A 20661-nucleotide genomic window follows, 5' to 3' on the forward strand; every position below is an offset into this window, starting at 1 on the left:
GATTTCGCTGGAAGCGGGTGCAATTTTTCAGATTAGCACCCGCTCCCGGCGAAATCCTGCGGTTGTCCTTATGACAAATTTTTAATTATATATATATGAATGTATGTATGTTTGTACTATATGTTTTTGTTTCAATTTCTGACAGTTGCAAATGGACTTAAAGTGTGAAAACTGTACACGCGAACTTGAACCTTAAAGTCTGAAACTTAAACATATGAACGTAGTAGGCTTACATTTACTATCAAATATTATATTGAATAATATAATATTCAATTAAACAGTTAACGTATCAGAATTTATTGATACTGAATACGATTGAGATTTTATAACCATGTTTCAATTCTATAACTTACCTTTCTACCGGTCGTGCATAACGTTAATAGGTTGTTATACTGGAAAAAGTGTCAGCCAACATTTGTGTATATTATACATACAGCGTAAAAAACGGTGATATTAAATAAAGGCCCTAGGAGGGTGAGCACGCAAAAGTTGCCCCCGCACGTATCAAGTTCTTATTACCACTATAGATGGGCATCGGGTGATAAAACATTCCTCCGTTATTTTATATTTAGGGGAGTTATAGAGGAGAAAAGTAAAGTTAAAATCATTTTCCTGGAAAACTATTGAACCGATTTTGATGATCGAGATATATGTGATAATCACCCACAAGGCCAGTTAGAAAAAATTTTGAAATTCAAAAAATAAAAAAAGCGGTACACAAATGTTTAAAAAACTTAAAACATTTTTTTGAGTTAACGTTTTAGAGATAAATCTCTAATTTTTTAGAAGAAAATACTAATATTATCTACTTCAACATATTTTTTTTTGCCAATATTTTTCATAGGGGTACTTCATAGCTAAAGAAAAAAAATCTAGCGCGATTCACCGTACGTGTACTGCATATAGCGCATAGCATTACCCCAAGGAGTGGAACATCACAGATCGTCAGAAAACGAATGAAAAATTCGGGAAAAATATATGTGTAAGTAAATAATATAAGTATTTTTATCCTAAAAAAACTAGAGGCGTATTTCTAAAACATGTCCTCAGAAAGGGTTTGAAATTTTTTAAACATTTTTCTTACCCCTATTTTTCATTTAAAAATTTTAAGATTTTATTTTAACTAGTATTGTGGGTAACTATAACATATATTTCGATTATCAAAATCGATTTAGTAGTTTTCGAGAAAAATGACCTTTAATTTTACTTTTCCCCTCTATAATCGAAATTGCTAACCACGTCTCACGACCGTGAGATTGGTATTCTGTGACGATCTCAATAGGATGACCGGCAAAACTCTCGTGCACCCTTAAGATACGAAACGACCCAAGTACCACCGCCTTATGCATTTTGTCTGCAAATGTCTTAGCATTTTTTTGACACGCAGGAATGTTTTTCAGGTTATTAACCAGTAAAAGCTTGGCACCTCTGTAGCTCCGAGGATAGACGAGTAGCTTAACAGAATATTCCTGGTATAACCGTCGCAACTCCCTTATAAGGTCTCTATACCTCTCTTTCCTTTCATTCTCCTTGGCTATGATATTCTTGTCAGCTGGTGCCGAAGATTCGAAAACAAACATGGTTCGTTTCTCGAAGTCAAGGAGATTTATATCAGGCCTCGAGTTCGCAGCAGAAACTATTGTCGAGAATATGAAGTTCCAGTTTATGCGGAACTTCTCATTCTCAACAATTGATTCGATTTCCCAGGAGCGTTTAGCGGAGCGGTAATAACGCACATGACACGCTCTGCAGTTATCATCTTGAATATCTTTACTCAAAATATGGCGACGGTATGCTAAAGTGGAAATGACACCTCCTTAACAAGCCCAAACGAAACCCTCCCTGCCTGACTTCAGTCCAGCTGATTTAAGGAAAGCAAACGTTAGCTCACACGACATTGACTGATCCTCCACGTTTCTGTGGAAGATGCCGTGCATACTCTTATCGAGGGGCTGCTCACGGAAGTTTTTCTTTGGTGCTTTCTTAATCTGGGCTTTCAGGAATGAGTACTTAAGATAGATAAGTTTCGGTGCATTTTGCTCACCCCTGACACTGAAGTTAAGTTCGAGCTTTCCAGCAGCCTCCTCCGCTGCTTTGAGCAGAAACGCTCCTTTGTCCACTTCTTTGTGCTTCCTGACCATTTTAAGAAGAGGGTCTCTTCTATTTGCGACTCAATGTGCTTTACCCAGAATAATCCTGCTCGTCTTTCGTCTATGAAACTACTCTAAATGAATAGGGTAATACCGGAACGGCAAGGATGTTCGTTGCAGATATTTTTTTCCTCGACGACAATTCGGAAAACCAAATTTGCCGGATGAGCCGATTGTATCTGCTTTGGAGAGCATTCTATATAGATGTCACGTCCTGAACACGGCTCTGTAGAATTCCCAGGTATTTGCATGTCTCTCCAGCGTGAAGGTGTAATATAGTGTTTCTGTAGATGAGCTCATGGTCTCCGGGGATGTTATTAGGTTTTCCTTGCTCCAAATAAACATTTGCGTTTTTTTGCAACCAAAATCCATGCCAATCTCTTTAGATTATTTCTTAACAATCCCTCAAACTATGTGTGGTCGCTCTTTATTTCTAGTATAGATCTTAAGATCATCCGTGTAAAATTCATGAGTGACCTTATGATTTCGACTTCCAGTTTTGCCGCAAAAGTAACCTTAGGAATGGCGAAGTGCAGGAGATAGTGGCAATAATGTGAGGCAAAAGAGGAGTGGGCTCATTGTCGCCCTGAAAGACATTTCTCTTAAAGGTGACGCTACTAGTGGGCACGGTGTTTTCCAAATAGTATATCTGGTTTTCTGGCATGTTCAAAGGGCTGCAGTGTGTGTGCATAAAATCGAGTATATTGCGGAACATTATATGGACGGGTGAAAGGAAGAACGTCGAAGACATGACGTTCTTCCTTTGACCCGTCGATATAATGTCCCGCAATATACTCGATTGTATGCCTGCGCATTGCGTCCCTTTGAACATGCCTGCAAAATATTAAATGAATAAATTAGTTCACATTATGCACTATTATTTATTTATGCATAATACTTTCATGCTACGTGGTTACTTGATCAATTTTTATTTTTGGCGCCGGTGAACTGTATTATAAAACAGATCTGAGACTCTCTACAGCCCGCGCACGAATCGCCTATCCGCTATCGAGTAGTTGATAATTTGTTGAATATCCATTCGATTGGGCTAAAATTTTACAGAAAACTTCTTTGTACTGTTGTTACCAACTTTCTCGCTGGAAGTTTTTTCTTGCTCAAAATTCTCTCGATAAAGGAAACGCTGGAAGTTAGAGAAGTCCGATAAGTGCCACGCATTAGAAAAAATTTAGTAACAATTTGCTTTAAATAAATGTTTGAACTCCTTTTACTGTATCAGTCGAAGGACATTTCGAACTACATTCTCTGACAATTTTATTGCAGAATCCGAAAAACTGACTGACAGTTTGAGTTGAAGTGAAAAACGAATTAAAATTGATATTTTCAAAAAAGACCTTTTTTTGCTTCAATTAGAAAACTAAAAAAGCAACAACTTTTTGTCTGGAGGAATAAGATACGCAATCAAATTCTACATATAGATATAGTCTTAAAAATCAAAATTCGATCATGTTTTTTGAAAGCTTTCAGGGGCCTTCCCACTCTAGGCGAAATAAGTTGATGTGCCCTTATTTGATCCAGCAGCTTAATTATAAATAAATTTACAATTTTTAGGAATATCACAGAAAAAGTTTATTTAAAAAGTAATTGCTTTTTTAATTTTTCGTTTTATTTATGTCTTATAACACGATGTACTCTTGTTACAAAGTGAATTGCATAGAAAAATAGTCGTAAAACAAACTATTTTAGGGGAAAACTGGATAATTATAACTGAACAAACTACACAAAATATTTAATAAAAATGTTAATTTTATACTGACAATCCGGTATAGTTCTAAATCGAACCTTAATTCGATTTTTGCTAATATTTTTTATAAAATGACAGTAAATACTTTTTAAAGATTTGTGAAATTCGTATTACTTATCGTAGCCGTATGTTCTTGAAAATCTGAAAGTCACTTTATTTTAGTAAACAAAGTTTAATTTTTTACATTAAAAATGAACTTTAGGCATCTAGGCTTTTCTGTAGACACATACACGCACATATATAATAATTTAATAATATCAGGAATGAAAAGCGGATTGGTGGTCACAGGCCAGACAGGTGAGTTCTTAAAGTAGACTCTCAGTTTTATCACTTTTAACATCACTTGGTCAAATATTTTAAAAACATTTTAGCGAACTGCAAAATTTATTTATATGATTTTCATTTATTCATTTTATTGATGGGGTGAGGAGGTTATAATAAGTTAATTCAACATGATGCTTGAAATCTTTTGCGATGATGTTGTAGGTACAGAATTAGAAGCATGGTGTCGTTTGGAGTTAATCTTTTACCGCCGTTATACTTCAACAGTGGCTTTGCTTTCTTATAGCTACCATCTGCCACGCCATGGGTTTTTAGTCGGTTGCTTCTTGGCGGTCGAGAAAGTTTCTTACAATGCGATAGATTTTTATGAAGACCGCCTTCTTAGGTGCTGCCAGTAGCCTACTCACTCCTAAATGTTCAAGATATTAATTGAATTTTGCGTGCACATTGCCTGTAGCCGAAATCACCATAGGATGAATAGATGCATGCTTCACATTCCTCCATATGGTATTTACTTCTTAACTTAGCTCGCTATACTTATGGATCTTTGTTGTGTAGGTTGACTGCAAATTTCGGATAAGTGGACAAGCAATGTCAGTTATGTAGACTCGACCACCTTTTTTTTTGCTTCACGGTGTAAGGTCGATGGGATCAGATGTAATGCTCTGTCTAGATAGTTACCTCCTAATATAAGATGTAATATTCGTTTTCTAAAACGGGCATTGTAATTTATATATAGAAAGACATACATTCTGTTAACTCTCGTAGGTTTAGGGCCAGTTGTTGATTATAATGCCCGCCACATCATTATGTCTATGCGTATATTCTTTCTGAGCCATTACGCTACAGCCATCAGTAATGTGCTCGATGGTCAACCACGTCTTGTTGTATCACGTGTTTGCAATAATTTCTGGTACTGACAACCTTGTACTGAATCCCAATGGCGAATATTCCCGTTCCCAGATACAGTACACCTTTCCTCACCCAAATATTGGATGCCTCACTATCCACTTCATGTTGATCTAACATTTTGGGGTGCTTGCCGTGGATAGCTTTCCATCTTCATTGCATTTTTAATTCTTCTGTGGTTTTTTCTCTGACATTCCAGGCCTCCGAGTACAAATTTAAGGGTGTGTAGTCAAGATCTGTTTTACAGATGGTGTTGTAAAGCGCAACATCTCGCTTGCTGTTAAATTGATCTCGCAATAGTATAACTTGTGACTTACACAGTTTCTTTACATGTACAATGTACAGGAATGGTATAGGTGTTGATTGCTCTGATTTGGTTTGACGAGTTAAGAGAACTCTTCAAAATCAATCTGAGTCGTGAACCTTATCCGGACCTGAAGCTTTCTAGTTACTTTCTCTTTTCAAAACCGCATGAAACGTCTAAAGCTGTGATTTTTGTCAGCTCTATTTCAGGGTTATTTTTAGCTCTTGTCTTATCTTGTTGGAACCACACAGCATTTAAATTGCATATTTTCATTTTTCCCCAATCGCCTTTGATGTCTTGCTGGTTATTTTGCTTTACACTTAGTTCGCGATAGATAATTCTTTTATCTGTTTGAAAGGTTAGATTTTATTGCCTTCTTGCAATACTTTTCTTGCACCGACGCAATCGGGCAGTAAGAACATTAAGTCTCTGCCGTTGAGTGTCTATGATCTCATCCAATATTTATGGTGTTAATGTCTCGATTTACCGAGGGTGCATGATTTTAGTAACATGGTTTCTCAGCTTTCTGGTTCCATTTACTTTTTTATATTGAGTTATCGACCAATTTGCACCTTGCTTTGTTGACATTTATACCCAACGTGATCTTCCATGGTGTATCTTGATCCCTTCCTGGAACAAAGACTGTATTTGTAGGCCGAATTTTTCAACCGAACGTTCTAACGGTTGCCACAGCTGCCCAGCATATAAGAGCTTGCACCTCTAACGCATTTTGTGTTACGGTCAAAAACGTAGGTAAAACCTTACTGTTGAGGTGTTCTATTAGTGCACGCAGATCATTTGTGATGATCATTTTGGGCAGAGAACGCCTTAGTGTTAGTTCTACATATCTGAACTCTAGTAAAGCAAGACCAAAATTGCTTTCAAGGAGTTGTAGTTTTTATGATATTTCGCTGTTTGCAGCATCGTTATTAATATCCGGATATGATTCTAGTGAATCCGGTATTTGATTTTCATTATCCCTAGAAGCTATGCCTTCAGCTTCAATCAAGTCTTCGTTATCAACCTTTTTCAAAGGGAAAATTTGAAAAAGCATTCGTCCATGGTTTTACAACTTGTCCTGCAAACATGGAGCTCCCCATAAACACATGTCTAACACTCTTTGTGATTTAATATACTATTTTTTCTCTATAAAACTGAGTTTGTACATTATTTTAAAATTATTACTTCACAGTACCTTTAAGTTGTTTTCGAAACAAGCGTTTAAAAGTTTAAACACTTAAAACTTAGAAAACTTTAGATTTTGACCGATTTCGAATTTCAACTTTAAATTAAAGGGAGTCTACTGGATGGGATAACCTGGAAATGAATAATTAATGTTCATTTTCTTAGACTGGGTAAAACCCGTGAAATTCCTGGATTTCAAAAATTCAGAATTCATCAATTTCAATTTCATTTCCTCCTAAATTTAAAATTAGGCTTCTTGAATTCTTCTTCTTTATTCACAATGTGTCCCCTAAGGGTTTACATGTCTTCCATTCCTTACAAACTTTCTGCTTATATCTATATTTTTTACAGTCTTATCCTTTTTGTATATACAATTATTTACAAATATTTACATAGTCTTATATCTAGTTCCTTATCTCTATTTCCTGCGATAGCGCAATTTAGGGATTATTAGCAAACGATTGAGCAAGCGATGAAAGCGAGATTGCAAGCGAGAGAGAGAGAGAGAGCATGAGAACGCAAATGAATCTTAGTCTACTTAACTTTTGCCTTACCATTACTTACATTCTTTACGCTTCTAATCTAAGCGACTTCCGTTTTCTTTTTCTTTCACTTTTTTATACCTCCATTTGCCTTTTTTCACATGCATTCTTTGATTCTCTCTCATTCGCTCCTATAGCACCTTCCAACTCATTCATCCATTCTTCTCCTAATCCCTACTCCCCAAAAATTTTAATCACATTCTCTTGTCAGCTTCCCTTATCTTCCATTCCTCTCCTACATCTTTCCCAAACATGCTCCCAAGTTTCCTCCTCCCATTCACATATTCTACACTTTCTGTTCTCTTCTTTTTCCCAGCACATCTCCTCCCTTACCTCGTTTCCCAATCTAAATCTTGCTATTCTGGTCCACTCTCTCTCCTTCCATCTCTTTTCTAAATGCTTTGGCACTCCTTCCTTTTTTATCATCCTATACCATTCATTGTATTTTGATTCCTCAATCATCCCCCATCATTCTATTAATTGCCTTTCCCTCTCCCTTTTTTCCAATTCTTCATAGTTTACTTTAATCCAGTCTTCTATTTCTCTATCATTAAAGAAGTCCCTCCTTTCTTCTTCCCATAGCGTTAATTCGATCGCCCTCCCTCTTCTCTGTTCTACCTCCATCAAACACTTTCTCGCCAACTCCCCTCCCTTTCCCTCCTTCAGCTTCGTCTCAAATTTCTATGCCCTCGTTCCCGCTCTAATACTTAACTTATCCCTTTGCGCTTCTTCTCTCACCATATATCCGGGCGTCCTCCAGTATGCCCCTAGTGTCCACCTTATATACCTTTCTTTTAAACTCTAAATATCTTTCCTTTCTTTCCATCCCCATATCTCTGCTACATAACCTAATACCGGTCATGCCAGCGTATCAAATAACCGCATTCTCCTTCTCCAATTTTTTAAACTTTCTTTTTCCCATTCCCCATATCTGTTTCATTACCCCTGCTGCTTCTTTTATCCTTTTATCCTTTGTATGAGCTGTATGATCTCCACTCGTTTGCAGGGTGTAGCCCAAATAGCTATACCCTTTTACTTCTTCTAACTTTATTCCCTTTCATCTCCCTGTCAATTCTTTCTTCCTTCCCCCTTCTTTTCTGAACCTCATTATCTTTGTCTTTTCTATATTTACATTCAGCTTTTCCCATCTAAGCATTTCTCTAATCCTGTAATTAATCCCACCATCCCTTCATTGCTATCATTGCCCCTTTTCCCCTTTTAATTCTCTTATTTACTAGATAGTTCAGAACATATATGTTGTCCATTGCCCCTATTCCTTTTTTAAACCATGTCTGATTCGGTAAGTCGATCTTTTTTTCTTCAACTTCTATCTTTAATCTCTCCGACAAAATAGTCACATATACTTTATACAGTGTTGACATCAACGTCACCACCCTATAATCTTTGACCTCCTCTCCCTTGCCTTTCTTTACTATTGGTATAGTATATCCTTCTTTCCATAACTCTGGCCACCCCTCTCCTCTCCATACTCTATTATATATTATCCATGCCCATTCCTCTATTTCCTCCCCTCCATATTTCCATACTTCATTTGGAATCTCATCTATACCAGGTGCCTTTCGATCCTTCATTATTCCTAAAACCTTAACTATTTCTTCCCTTGATATGTTCTCTTCGTCATCTCTTTCTCCACCATATTTTCCTCCCTTTATAACTTTTCTCTCTACTTCTCCTAGCAAACCCAAAAAATATTTCTTCCATTCTACCATTTCAATATCTTGGCTTACTCTTTTTCTTCTTTTTCTTTCTCTATTTACTACCTTCCATACCTCTCCTTCCGTCATAGCCTTCTCCGCCCCTTCCGCAAACCTTTTATTCTCTTCCTCTTTCTTTTGATAATACAACTCAGTGTACTCTTTCTTTTTTTCCCTATATGCTTCCCCATTACTTTTTTCTTTTCTCCACTTTCTTAATTTCTTTCTGACCTCCTTTTTTTCTCTTTACAGTCCTTATCCTACCCACTTCTATTCCCCCTTTACTAACTTCATTTTTGTTTGCGCACTCTAATCCTATTTTGATTTCTCCTATCATTTTTTCCATCTCCTCGTCCACATTTCCCTCTCCCATTTTGATATTTCTGACCTTTTCTCTAAACTGTTCTTTTCCTTCCCTTGATCAATCGCATTTTTTTACACTTTTTACATTTGCTCCTCTTTTATTCATATTGCTATTGCTTTTTTTGTCCCTCTAATGTCACTATTAAGGAAAAGTGATCCGAATCAATATAATCACCTACATCTAGTTTCTTAACATTCTCTCTTACCTCATCATGTTGATGTCACATAATCAATTACCGTTCCCCTTTCACCTCCTGAGCGTGTATAGTCTCCTTTCTCATCTCCTTCTATATTTCTGTTTAAGATATACCATCCCAACTCCTCCAAGCTCTTCAGCAACTTTTTTCCCTCCCCATTTAGTACCTTATCTTTTGATTTTCTTCCTCCTTCTTCTCCCCATTCCCTTTCTCCTTTGTCTGCTGTTCTCACATTGATATCCCCACCTATTATCAGCCTAATCTTTTTTGCACTTGCCATTTGTAACCTCTTGGTAACCTTCCCCTTACTCTTTTTATCCCTTTTCATCTAGCCACGTCTCCATCATTATGACTACATCCTATTGTGTCAAATTTCTCAAAAACTCCCTATCCTTTCTCTCCATTCCTGCTATATTCCAGTAACAAATCTTCCATTCCTCCCTACTTTCGTTTCTCATCTTTTTTTTCCTTCTTACTATTTCTTATTTTCCTATCTCCCGTTCTTTCCTCTCCTAGTTTCCCTGCAGTTCATTTCTTACTATCTGTTCCCTTTCTTCATCCCAATCCCACCATACTCCGTCTATCTGTATTCTCCCATCCTTTACCCATGTTCTCTTTCCCTTTTTTTCTTTCTTCTTCCGCTATTTTCCCTAATTCATACTGCATCTTCCTTTCTGCCCACGTCAAATCATCCTCTATTCTCTCTGGAGTTCCAAATAATAACCTCTTCTTTGTGATCACCTCCCTCTTATATACCCATTTCGTGAGTTTCACCAGTACCATTATCTCCCTTCTTCGCTCTTCCTTTCCTACATTTCGCATTTCCTCTATCTCTACCTTAGCATTAATTCTTTTTAGTACTTCGTCCACCCCTTCCTTCAGCTCCTTCCCCTCTAATCTTATACCCTTTATCACTATGTGTAATTTTCTTTCTTCCCTCTCTTTCCTTTCTATTCTTCTATTTTTCTCAGCCTTTCCATCTCCTTATTCCCACTCCCGCCCCCATCACAATCCCGATTCGAGCTTTCAAGTTTCTTCATCCTACTTTACATCTCCTTTACCCTTTTAATATCATCTTCTTTCTGCTTCTCTAGTTTTTGTTCCAAACATTGCATCCTATTTTCTAACTTTTGTCTGATTTCTTCCCATTTTTTTCTTTCTTTCTTAAGTATCGCAATTTCCCGCCTAATTTCCTTTTTTAATTCCTCTCCCCTTTTCTCCTGCTTTTCTTCATAAATCCCCATTAGCTCTATCATCACTTCGCGAATTTCCTTTGGTCTTTCCTCTTTCATCGGAACTTCATTTGCACGAATCTCCAAACAACCCAACGTCAACTTCCACACAAATCTGTATCAATCCTCCAAAATATCTAACTCCCCTTTTCAATGTCACAATCCCTCAATGAATCTCTCACATCAACACCCATCTACACACTTCCACAATCCACTCACCTCAAATTTCACCACAATATCAGAAAAACTCAGCATAAAAAATTCCCACTATTTTATACTTTCATGCCGGAAATGGAAGTCCTTAAGCTTCTTGAATTAATTACGTTTAAAATTGGAACATTTAAAAAAAGAATCCCTTAAGTCAGTGTCATTGAAATAGAAAATTTCAATGGCCGAGAACTACCAAATTTTTTGTCAATCTTAGTGGATACTCTGAATGAATTTTAGTATTCAAATTTAGTATTTAATATTATTACATTACAATTAGACATAGCAATAAAAAGAATCGTGTAAATTTACTGTTTTTATTTTGATAAAATTAAAAAAAATTGTTTACTGTACGCAACTTTATAGAAAGGAATACGCTAACAAAAAAATTTCAGAAATTTGAGCTTTTAAGAATTTAGTTTGGGAACTTACATATTCATAAGTTAGGATTAAAATTGGAAATGGGGATGGATTTTTTTGCCTTACTAGTTTTTTTGTGTATACTGTACAGCATTTATCACCGTTTGTCAGATATAAAATATTTCCAACATCGTTTCATGCTCTTTTTCCGCTGCAATAACAAATCTTCACGATTAACAATTGCTTATTTGATATAATCTTGCGAGCACAAAACTGCCTTTCCTTTCTGATCGTGAAATATGATCAGCCTAACACTGTTCATGTTTTACATTGATGTACATGATTATTAATCTTGTGTTTAATTAATAGCTGACAGGTTGTCCACAAAAGTCTAGCAATGAACTGTGTTTGTTGCAACGAGAGTGTGAAGTGAACAATTTCGTTTTCCTGTCGCTCCTATTTGTTATGAATCGTCAAATTCGTCATACTTACGGTACTTATAAATAATTAATTGTCATTTTGATCCTTTTAAAAAAATTAATAGATTTATTGTATGTACATTATACATGTACTTGAATTAAATAGTACTGTGTACGTCCCAAAAGTCATTAATTATATATTTTTTGCTACACCCTTACTGGTTGCAGCTTTTTCAGACTAGTTAGGTTAGGGATGGGGCTCAGCTGAACAGCGCACCCGAGGTCGGTCTGCTCCGAAGTCGAAGCATTGGTACAGTCAGTATTGCAAATTATGTTCCCCCTTTTTAAAAACCATGCCACGGCCCTTAGTGGGGAAAAAGTACATTTACGAAAACAATAAAAAACATTTCTATTTGACGTTCGCGGTACTCGTCAATAATAGGAAAATTGTTGTAATCGACAACGTTTCATAGATTTACATTATATAAAGATATTCCAAAAGGATACAATAAACAAAAAAATGTTTTATAAACATATTATTTTTTGAAAATGTGTTTTCTATAATTTTCAATAATTTAACGTTTTTTTAAGTTATATTGGAAGAAATTTGAATGGAAACAATATTTGAATGAAAAAATGTCTCTTAAGACTATTCTTGTTAATAATATAAACAATTTTAATATACAAGCGCATTATTCAGGCATTTGTCAGCAGAAAAATTCGTTTTTTTCGATTTCCATTTTTTTAAATTACGAACCTCATGATAATTTCAGAAAATTCATCATTTGTTGATGAATCTTATGATTTTATAAATAAAATTTAAAAAACAAATGCATTATTCGAGCATTTATCGACGGAAAAATTCGTTTTTTCAATGCCAGTCCTTTTAATTGGGAATTCCATGATAATTTTATCATCATCCATCACTATTTGATGAATTTTATTACTGTTTTTAAAAGTAAATTTAATACACAAATGCATTATTTGGGCATCTGTTGACGAAAAATTCTTTTTTTTTCTCGAATTCAGTCCTTTTAATTGAGAGCTTCATGTTGCTTTTAGCAACATTAATAATTAATATGTGAATTTTATGACAAGGAATTATTGAACAATACATTTAGTATTTGTTATAAATAAATTCTCAAACATATGAAAAGTCGGGCCCCTCTCAAGCCTGAAGAAAGTTCTTCTTTCACTGCCAATATATGACTTCAGGTTTCCATTTTATGTCTTGAGCAAGTCTTGAGCTTCAGGATCTAGCAGAATTACTTTCATTTTCCACTTTTACCTCTGATTTACAATTTTTGGGTAGGTCCAAATCAGCAGCTTCCGTCCCAAGATCTCTATTCGTAGCCTCTCTGCTACATTTTCGAGTGTGAAACTCTCGTAGATGTTTAAAATTTTTCTTGTTCGCCTCTTGAGCTTCTTCCATCAATTGACCAATTGAGAGGAAAGCCGATTCAATAATTTTGGCTCCATGAGTGGGAATTTTGTGTGCTGTCACTGGCATGTAGTACCAATTATAAAGATTGACGTACATTTGCGCTGTTTTTTGGCAATATTTTACGAACTTGAAAGTGTCAATTGCCTCCCTTGAAGCCATTTCTTGCAAAATTATGCCGAATCTACGGACCAACTCCCTGTCGACATGTGTGATTTCGGATGTCCAATCAGGATCTCAGAAAAATCTTCTGTAGGTATTTCCTGTGTTAGAAGTCCCCTAGCCATGTTTTGTAACATCTATAATAAGCCCCATCTTATCACGGAATTTTTTTTTGGTCTCTCTGTTTTGCAGTTTTCATTTTCGCTTTCTCTTCGTTAGTTTTTGCTTGCCACTTTCAGAATCCTAAACGATAGCTTATGTGCGCTATCAATTCCATCAAACGAATCCACGCATACAATGTAGAGAGCTCGTATCTGAAATTTCGTACCTTCTCTGGTTTATCTGCAACTTTAGGCAAGTCGTTCATCTGGGATGGTGTCGCATCATAAATGTAACATGTGATAGCAGAAGGAGTTCCGGAAAGAGCCTGACACACCTTTCTATCAACCATAGTAAACGCGAATTCATGATTGACAGTTATGGTACAACGACCATTCGGTACTTTTATTTTTCTAGGTTTGAGTTTTTTTCCATCAACTCTACTTCTGTCGTGGTTCGTTTCTTAGTTTCTGAGGTATGTTCAGACATGAGCAGCGTACATAATCTGGTGGATCCAGGATTATCGTTTTTTCAAACTGTCAAAGGCTGTGAACATTCAGAACAATTCGTATAATTCTTATGGGAACAAGTTTTAATTGTACGCAACGGCACCATTCACATCATAACAATTCATGTATATGATTTTTCTGCTCCACAGAACTTTTGATTATAATTACTCTCGTCAGATAAGCTATCACAACCATATTTATATTGACCCTACATTTGACATTCTTCTCTTCCACTATATTCGGTTGCAAAATACTTGGAAATTCCAACATACGCTTCACTTTATGATCGCACAAATCTAGCAATTCAACCCTCACCCCAGACTCTGTATATGTCATACTTTTTTTGGAAGGAAACTTTCTCTTTGCTTCCTCAAGACTTTTATAAAGAGGAAAAATGTCAGCATTACGTGCTTTAACTTGTAGTCTAATAGTTTCATAATGATGTTTCGTCAATTATGTGTCTTCAGCCAGAGAAATAGCTTCTTCTAAAGTTAATGGATCCATTTATCCTTCAAATGTTTTATGTTCTTCATGTTCTTCATCTTCAGCTCTCGATATCATACTTATTATCTTTTTAACCAAGTTCCCCTTGCCAGAAGAGCACGAATTATTCAAAAAAGCATTCTCAATTTCATTTTGCGGATGAGAGTCAACAAGAGAGTGTTTTCCTTCTTTTAGTCGAATCGGAACTGGTTTCAAAATCTTCTGACGATCTTCTGCCTTCTTTTGTGTGGTCCAATGATATGATGGAGTGAGATGATAACCATGCACGGTTCAGGTTGGAAAATTTTTTTCTTATTATAGAACGCACTCTTCCATCTTTTTTCAAAAGACGGAATGAAGTGCCGCAAACAAGATTTCTCTAGTCAAATTGACTTGCTCACTATCTATCAAGTTAGCCGTGCGAAGGTAATCCAACACAATTCTTACGTCTTTACTAGAACTTCCGATCAACAGATCAATTAGAATCTTATTCGGCACTCTAATAGAATCCATTTCTAAATTATATGTATACACTAACAAGCACACATACACAGAAAGAATCAGATATAAGGTAAATGTGCCAGTCTTCGTCAATGCATCGGTTTTCGGCAAATGGGCAGTATTTTAAATGTAGTAAGCTGTTGTGTTCTTCGTTCTCAGCAAAGATGTTTTTTTCTAAACGCTATTGCCGATCACTCATACATCGAAGTGCCGATAACTGAAGCAGCCAGATTTCTGACTTGCCGATAACCCATGCATTCTCGTATTTATAACTTCGAACTTCTTATAATATTCATTCTAATAGGATATGTCACAAGTAATAAGTAATTTACCTTTCTAAAGGTACACTTTATTCGATAAAATCAATTTCTTGAGCTTTAAATATGTTTAATATAGATTTTAAGCATTTGAAATCTGAAATTCGCCTTAAGCTTCCGATAACTGGCACACTTACCTTACAGGAAACTAAATAGCTCAGAACATATGAGTAAAAACGATGAGCAAACTCTTTTTGCATAAAAAATGAGTAATGCCAACGAAGAAAGAGAATCTTTGTCAGGACTGAATAAAAATATGGTTCACAGTTAAAAAAAACTCCAAATCAAATTCGTCCAGGGATGATGATTTCTTCTATCAAATCGCACCTGTATACTACGCGAATAAGAAAAACAATCAGCTTAACAAAAGTATGCGTTGTTTTCATTGCCTAACTTCAGATCAATAAGACTGTCATTTGTTTTGCTAAAGAACTAACAAAAGAAGATCAGCTACCATTGAACTTTAACGCTGAAAGTCGAAGGAACTGTAGACGAGCTGTTGATTTCAATCCATCTAATTAATAGGACCTATTTAATCGTAGAAAATGATATTAGTTCACAATTGTTAAACGATAAATATTTTACAACAAGAATAATCATAAACATTTGGTTCAGGGAAATAAATTAATATCTTGGTGAAGCCGCATACCATAATGTACGCGAATTAGCTTATTGACTCTGGGAGAGAAACTTTCTTCAGACTCGTGAGTGTCCCGGTTTTTCATATGTTATAGAATTTGTTTACAACAATTATTAAATGTATTATTCAATCATTCCTTGTATTCAAACCCTCTGTGTTGGCCAACTGTAAGTACTGAATGAAAAAAGAACTTTTTTTCTGAAATTAAAAGGACTGACTTTTAAAAAAACGAGTTTTTACGTCGACAAATGCCCGAATAATGCATTTTTAATTAAATTTGTTCAACAAAAACATCAAATTAATCAATAAATTATGAATGTTACTAAAATTATCGCAAAGTTCACAATTCAAAGGACTGACATTTCAAAAACGAATTTTTCCTTTGACTAATGCCTGAATAATGCATTTGTTTATTAAATTTGTTTATAATATTAACAAGAATAGTCTTAAGAGACATTTTTGTCATTAAAATATTATTTTCATTCAAATTTTTTGCATTAAAATTTTTATAAAAAATGCTTAATTATTGAAAATTATAGAAAACTTATTATCAACAAATAATTTGTTTATAAAAGATTTTTCTTTTTTGTATCAAGATAGAATTTATTTATATAATGTAAATCTATAAAACGTCGGCGATTAAAACAATTTTTCTATTATTGACGAACACTGGGAAAAAAACATTCATAGCAGTACAAAGGCTCGCCTAGAATTGTATTTTGAACCAAAAAATGTACTTTTTCCCACTGTGCGACGCGCGGTGGCGGACATCACGACAATGCGACCAGCCACTCGTCTCATCGCATACGTGAGTTCCTGAAGAAACAAAAAGTGGCAAAGCTGCCGCATCTACACTACATTTCCGGTCTAGCTCCAGTCGACTTCTTTTTATTCCCGAGGGTCAAGATCGCACTCAAAGCACAGTGTTTTGATAGCAGTGAGGCTATCCAAGCGGCCGAGACTACAGTTTTTAACGAGAATCGATTGAAAAAATGTGTAAATGCTCGTAGAGAGTACTTTAAAGATTAGCAAAACTTTATGCCGGTATTGTTAATAAGTCTTTTTTTTTAAATATATTTTATGACTTTTGGGATGCACCTTGTATATTGTGTACCTAGGAGGCAAGTCATTTATCCGAGCGTGAGTTGGCCTCCTTGGTGCACCTGATATTTTATGTACTAAATGTGTGATTTACAAGTTTATCAAGTCTGACGCTTGAGGTTAGGTTGACTCGTCCATAATTGTACACTGATAACATCAAATACGCATGTGCGGAGAACAATTATGATCAAAAACATACTTTGCTGCACTCCAAATATGCGAATTCGCTGTCCGTCTTCCAGCTGTGTAGATTGAAACTGTCAGAACTAAAAAGATGCTGATAATACGCGTACGTGATGCCTGCGTTACATCAAAATATAAAACTACAAAAATATGGATTTAATGCTTTGGCGGGGATTTATTATAACAAAAAGAAGGAGATAAATCGGATTTCACTCGACAAGATATATATTTGATATATTTTGTATTTCTTGTCCGCACATATCGAAATCAGAAACAATGAACTTCTAAATTTCCGTTCACAAACTCATTAATTGCCATGTGTTTTTACGTGGAGGCTCAAGAAAAAACACTTGTCACAAGCACAGTTCTAGCAGCGTAGTATTAATGTAAATGTAATTTATGATTTTTATTACAATTTGCTCTTTCCATCTTCTTACGTAGTTACCTTAGTAAACCATTACGCTCAACAAAATAAGGAGATAGGGGAAAAAAATAAAGTGAAGTAACAAACTAACACAACACTATCGACAGTCAAAAAGACAGGGTTGGTGTAGGTGAACTGATCTCGGCCTCGTGTTATTTTGCAGTGACGCAGGATAATCGCATAAGTCATCAAAAGAAGCACTGAATCAGAATCTCTCGTCAGTTGCAACAAGTACAAGTTTCTAAACTGCAAAAAGTGAACTGATTGCACTTTATCTCCTTAGAGCCAATAATCAATAAATGGACGCGTTTTAATGAAATTAAACAAGTGTCAGCCAAACAAGAGCGCAGATATAGATATTGTGGACTTTCAGAAGCCATCAGTGTATGATTTTGCAACTAAAACTGTAAACTGCGCTATTTCGTTCTTGCCATTTTTTTGCGAAAGTACAACATCATTGGGAAGGTTAAGCATGTACAAAAAGCTCCAAACAAATTTGTAAAAGCGCAGTATGTTATATTTGCTATCTTGCACTTTAATTGTCTTTCGAGATCGGCAATCGCGTAAAAAAAGTTTGAAAACAATGGTTATCCGTTAAAAGTTATTCAATTATTAATGTCTTAGTTGAATGAACCTAAAATGAAGGTATGGTGATCATTTCGTATCAGGGTTGTTACTGCAGAACCTAGAAAATGTAATGAACTAAAAAAATTTTCCAGATAAATTATGTAAATTTCATACATTTTTTTCTCAACACAAATTTTTTTTTTGGGTCATGGAAATTATACTCGAAAATTAAAAAATTTTAAACATAAGAGCAATAAAAGTTGAATACTTTTAAGATAATAAAATCTTTCATTGATATAAATAATTTAATAACTTAAAAGTGAATCATATTTAAATGTGAGTGGCTTTAAGAATGCACTATTTTAGATCAAAATGAAAGAAGCCAACTCAAATACCTTACATTTGAAAGTGCATGTCTCTATCTTTGACATTTACTAAAATAAGAGTTAAATAAGTTTCATTTCATGTGATTCATTTTCTTTAATAATGTTTTTTATTCTTCCTTTAAATCTGAGTTGGCACACTGGGGTCAGATTGGCCCTAAACCGAATTGACGTCAATTTAAGACCATTTATGTCTTGAAAAGGTTGCTTATTTTTCTTCAAAGTTCGAATTCTTTATATTTTTTCACAATTATTTTTTCTCATCTCAAGCATTTTTTTCATAGTGAATATTAAATATAAACAAAATAACCCATAGCAGCTTTTGACGGGAGTATCAGAGAATATCTGAGCATTTTTGCGTGTCGAAATAAACGATTTCCATAATTCGAAGTGGCATGGGAATGGGTATAAATAAAATAAATAAAATAAATAAAATAAATAAAATAAATAAAATAAATAAAATAAATAAAATAAATAAAATAAATAAAATAAATAAAATAAATAAAATAATTAATATAAATAACATAAATAATACAAATGAAATAAATGAAATAAATGAAATAAGTGAAATAAGTGAAATGAGTGAAATGAGTGAAATGAGTGAAAAGAATGAAATAAATAAAATAAACAAAATAAATAAAATTAATTAATTAATTAAAAAAATGTGAAGATCAAAAATTATTCCTCGTCAAAATCATTCGGTGACCCTGTGAAGGACCGATTGAATTAAATATCAGTTCGACCACCACTTTAAATGTCACTTGATATTGGGTCTATGAAATTATTATTTTGATTATATCTTCAAAATTATTAATTTTTATTATGCCAACTTCAATTTTTGTATTTTGGAAGTTTTGAGTATAAAATGTTAAACTGTGAGGCTCCTTAATGAAAGGTACCACTTTTTCGATATAATGTTAAGACCATATGCTTATAACCTGATAAATTCCCGATATTTTAAGCTCAGATGGGACCCTCTAGGGTCCCATCTTGTGGGACATTCTGCCACTTTCGGTGCATAAGTATAATGTCATCAGGTAGAGCATACATTAAAGTATGATTTGCCATGGAAATCGATCTTAGAATTGATACTTTAAACCTTTGTTCAGAAAAACTCGAAACTAACAACGATAAAATATAACGTTTCCTTGCGGAATTTCACAATTTATAAAAATTTCAAGATTAAAATCGTGAAGTTTGAACACTATAATCTTAAAATGATTCTATTTTCTATTTTCGACTGGTTTAATTTGCAGTTTAGACTCTATAATTTCAAGGAAAAAAATGAGCTTTAAAGTCTTGAACTTTTTAATTCTAATGACCGGGATTTAACCTAGAAATTACATATAATGAAGCCCTGAACGTTTAAATGTATAAAATATTTTTTTCCAATTTTTATTGTATCAACAAAAATGGACCCAGTTAAAGCTTAAAATAATGCATGATAAGTGTCTTTTGTAATATATAAGTTGAAATATAAATAAATGTGTGTTTCAGCACTTTTTCTAGTTTACAAACCCACCAGTAAAAAATTTGGTTCATTTAACGGAACAAATCTAACCGCAAAAAAGTTACGAACTTGTAGCTAGGTCTCGGAGACTAGATACAAAACGAAACATTAAATGTTTATTCATATGAGAAATTCATGGATAAATGTCGAAGTTTTTTACGAGCCGTTAGAATTTCCTACGAATAGTTCCTGAAAATTTCAGACTTAAATATAAAAAGGAAACATTTTATTTTTGCAATTTAATTTATATTAATTTATAAATTTGCAAACTGAGAGGATTCGAACCCTCTAAAACTGCTGACTCACTAGTTTCTAAACATAGCGCCGCCGCGCCGTCGAGGCTAAATAATGCAGGTTTTATAGAACTTCTAGCCACTCATCAGACAAACCACTTCATTTGTACTACGTCTTTAGAATAGAGACTGCAACTTTTCTCACTCATAGGTTTTCTGTTCCAAGTGGCAAAACTGTGTATGCAAGGACCCGAATATTTTAGCATTCTTATGCAATGTTTTTTGTAAATCACGAGAACATATTTCAATATTTTAAGTATAAATATAAAACTGAAAAACCACCGAAGACTCAACATTGGACACTGATTTGTTACGTTACATGCAACGATCAAAATAATTGTATAAGTGACTATACACGAGGGTCCTTGGCATTTATGTTTAAAAAAGATTTTGCTGTTGTTTTAATATTTTATGCATAACT

The 20661-nt window shown here is 34.6% G+C and overlaps 1 protein-coding gene across 7 annotated transcripts in view; it reads left to right on the plus strand.

Moving 5' to 3' along the window:
* The window catches only part of LOC117179462 (homeobox protein extradenticle), a 374818-nt gene that overhangs the window by 250797 nt on the left and 103360 nt on the right, over positions 1-20661 (plus strand). The window contains exon 8 of one of the 7 annotated variants that reach the window (XM_033371305.1): positions 17651-18941. The exons of the other annotated variants lie outside the window; for them this stretch is intronic. Coding sequence (XP_033227196.1) covers positions 17651-17653 — 3 coding nt within the window. The 3' untranslated portion in view covers positions 17654-18941. Of the gene's footprint in view, positions 1-17650; positions 18942-20661 lie in introns of those variants that run through there. 7 annotated transcript variants of the gene reach the window in all.

Source organism: Belonocnema kinseyi, chromosome 9, assembly GCF_010883055.1.
Source record: "Belonocnema kinseyi isolate 2016_QV_RU_SX_M_011 chromosome 9, B_treatae_v1, whole genome shotgun sequence".
Taxonomy (NCBI): domain Eukaryota; kingdom Metazoa; phylum Arthropoda; class Insecta; order Hymenoptera; family Cynipidae; genus Belonocnema; species Belonocnema kinseyi.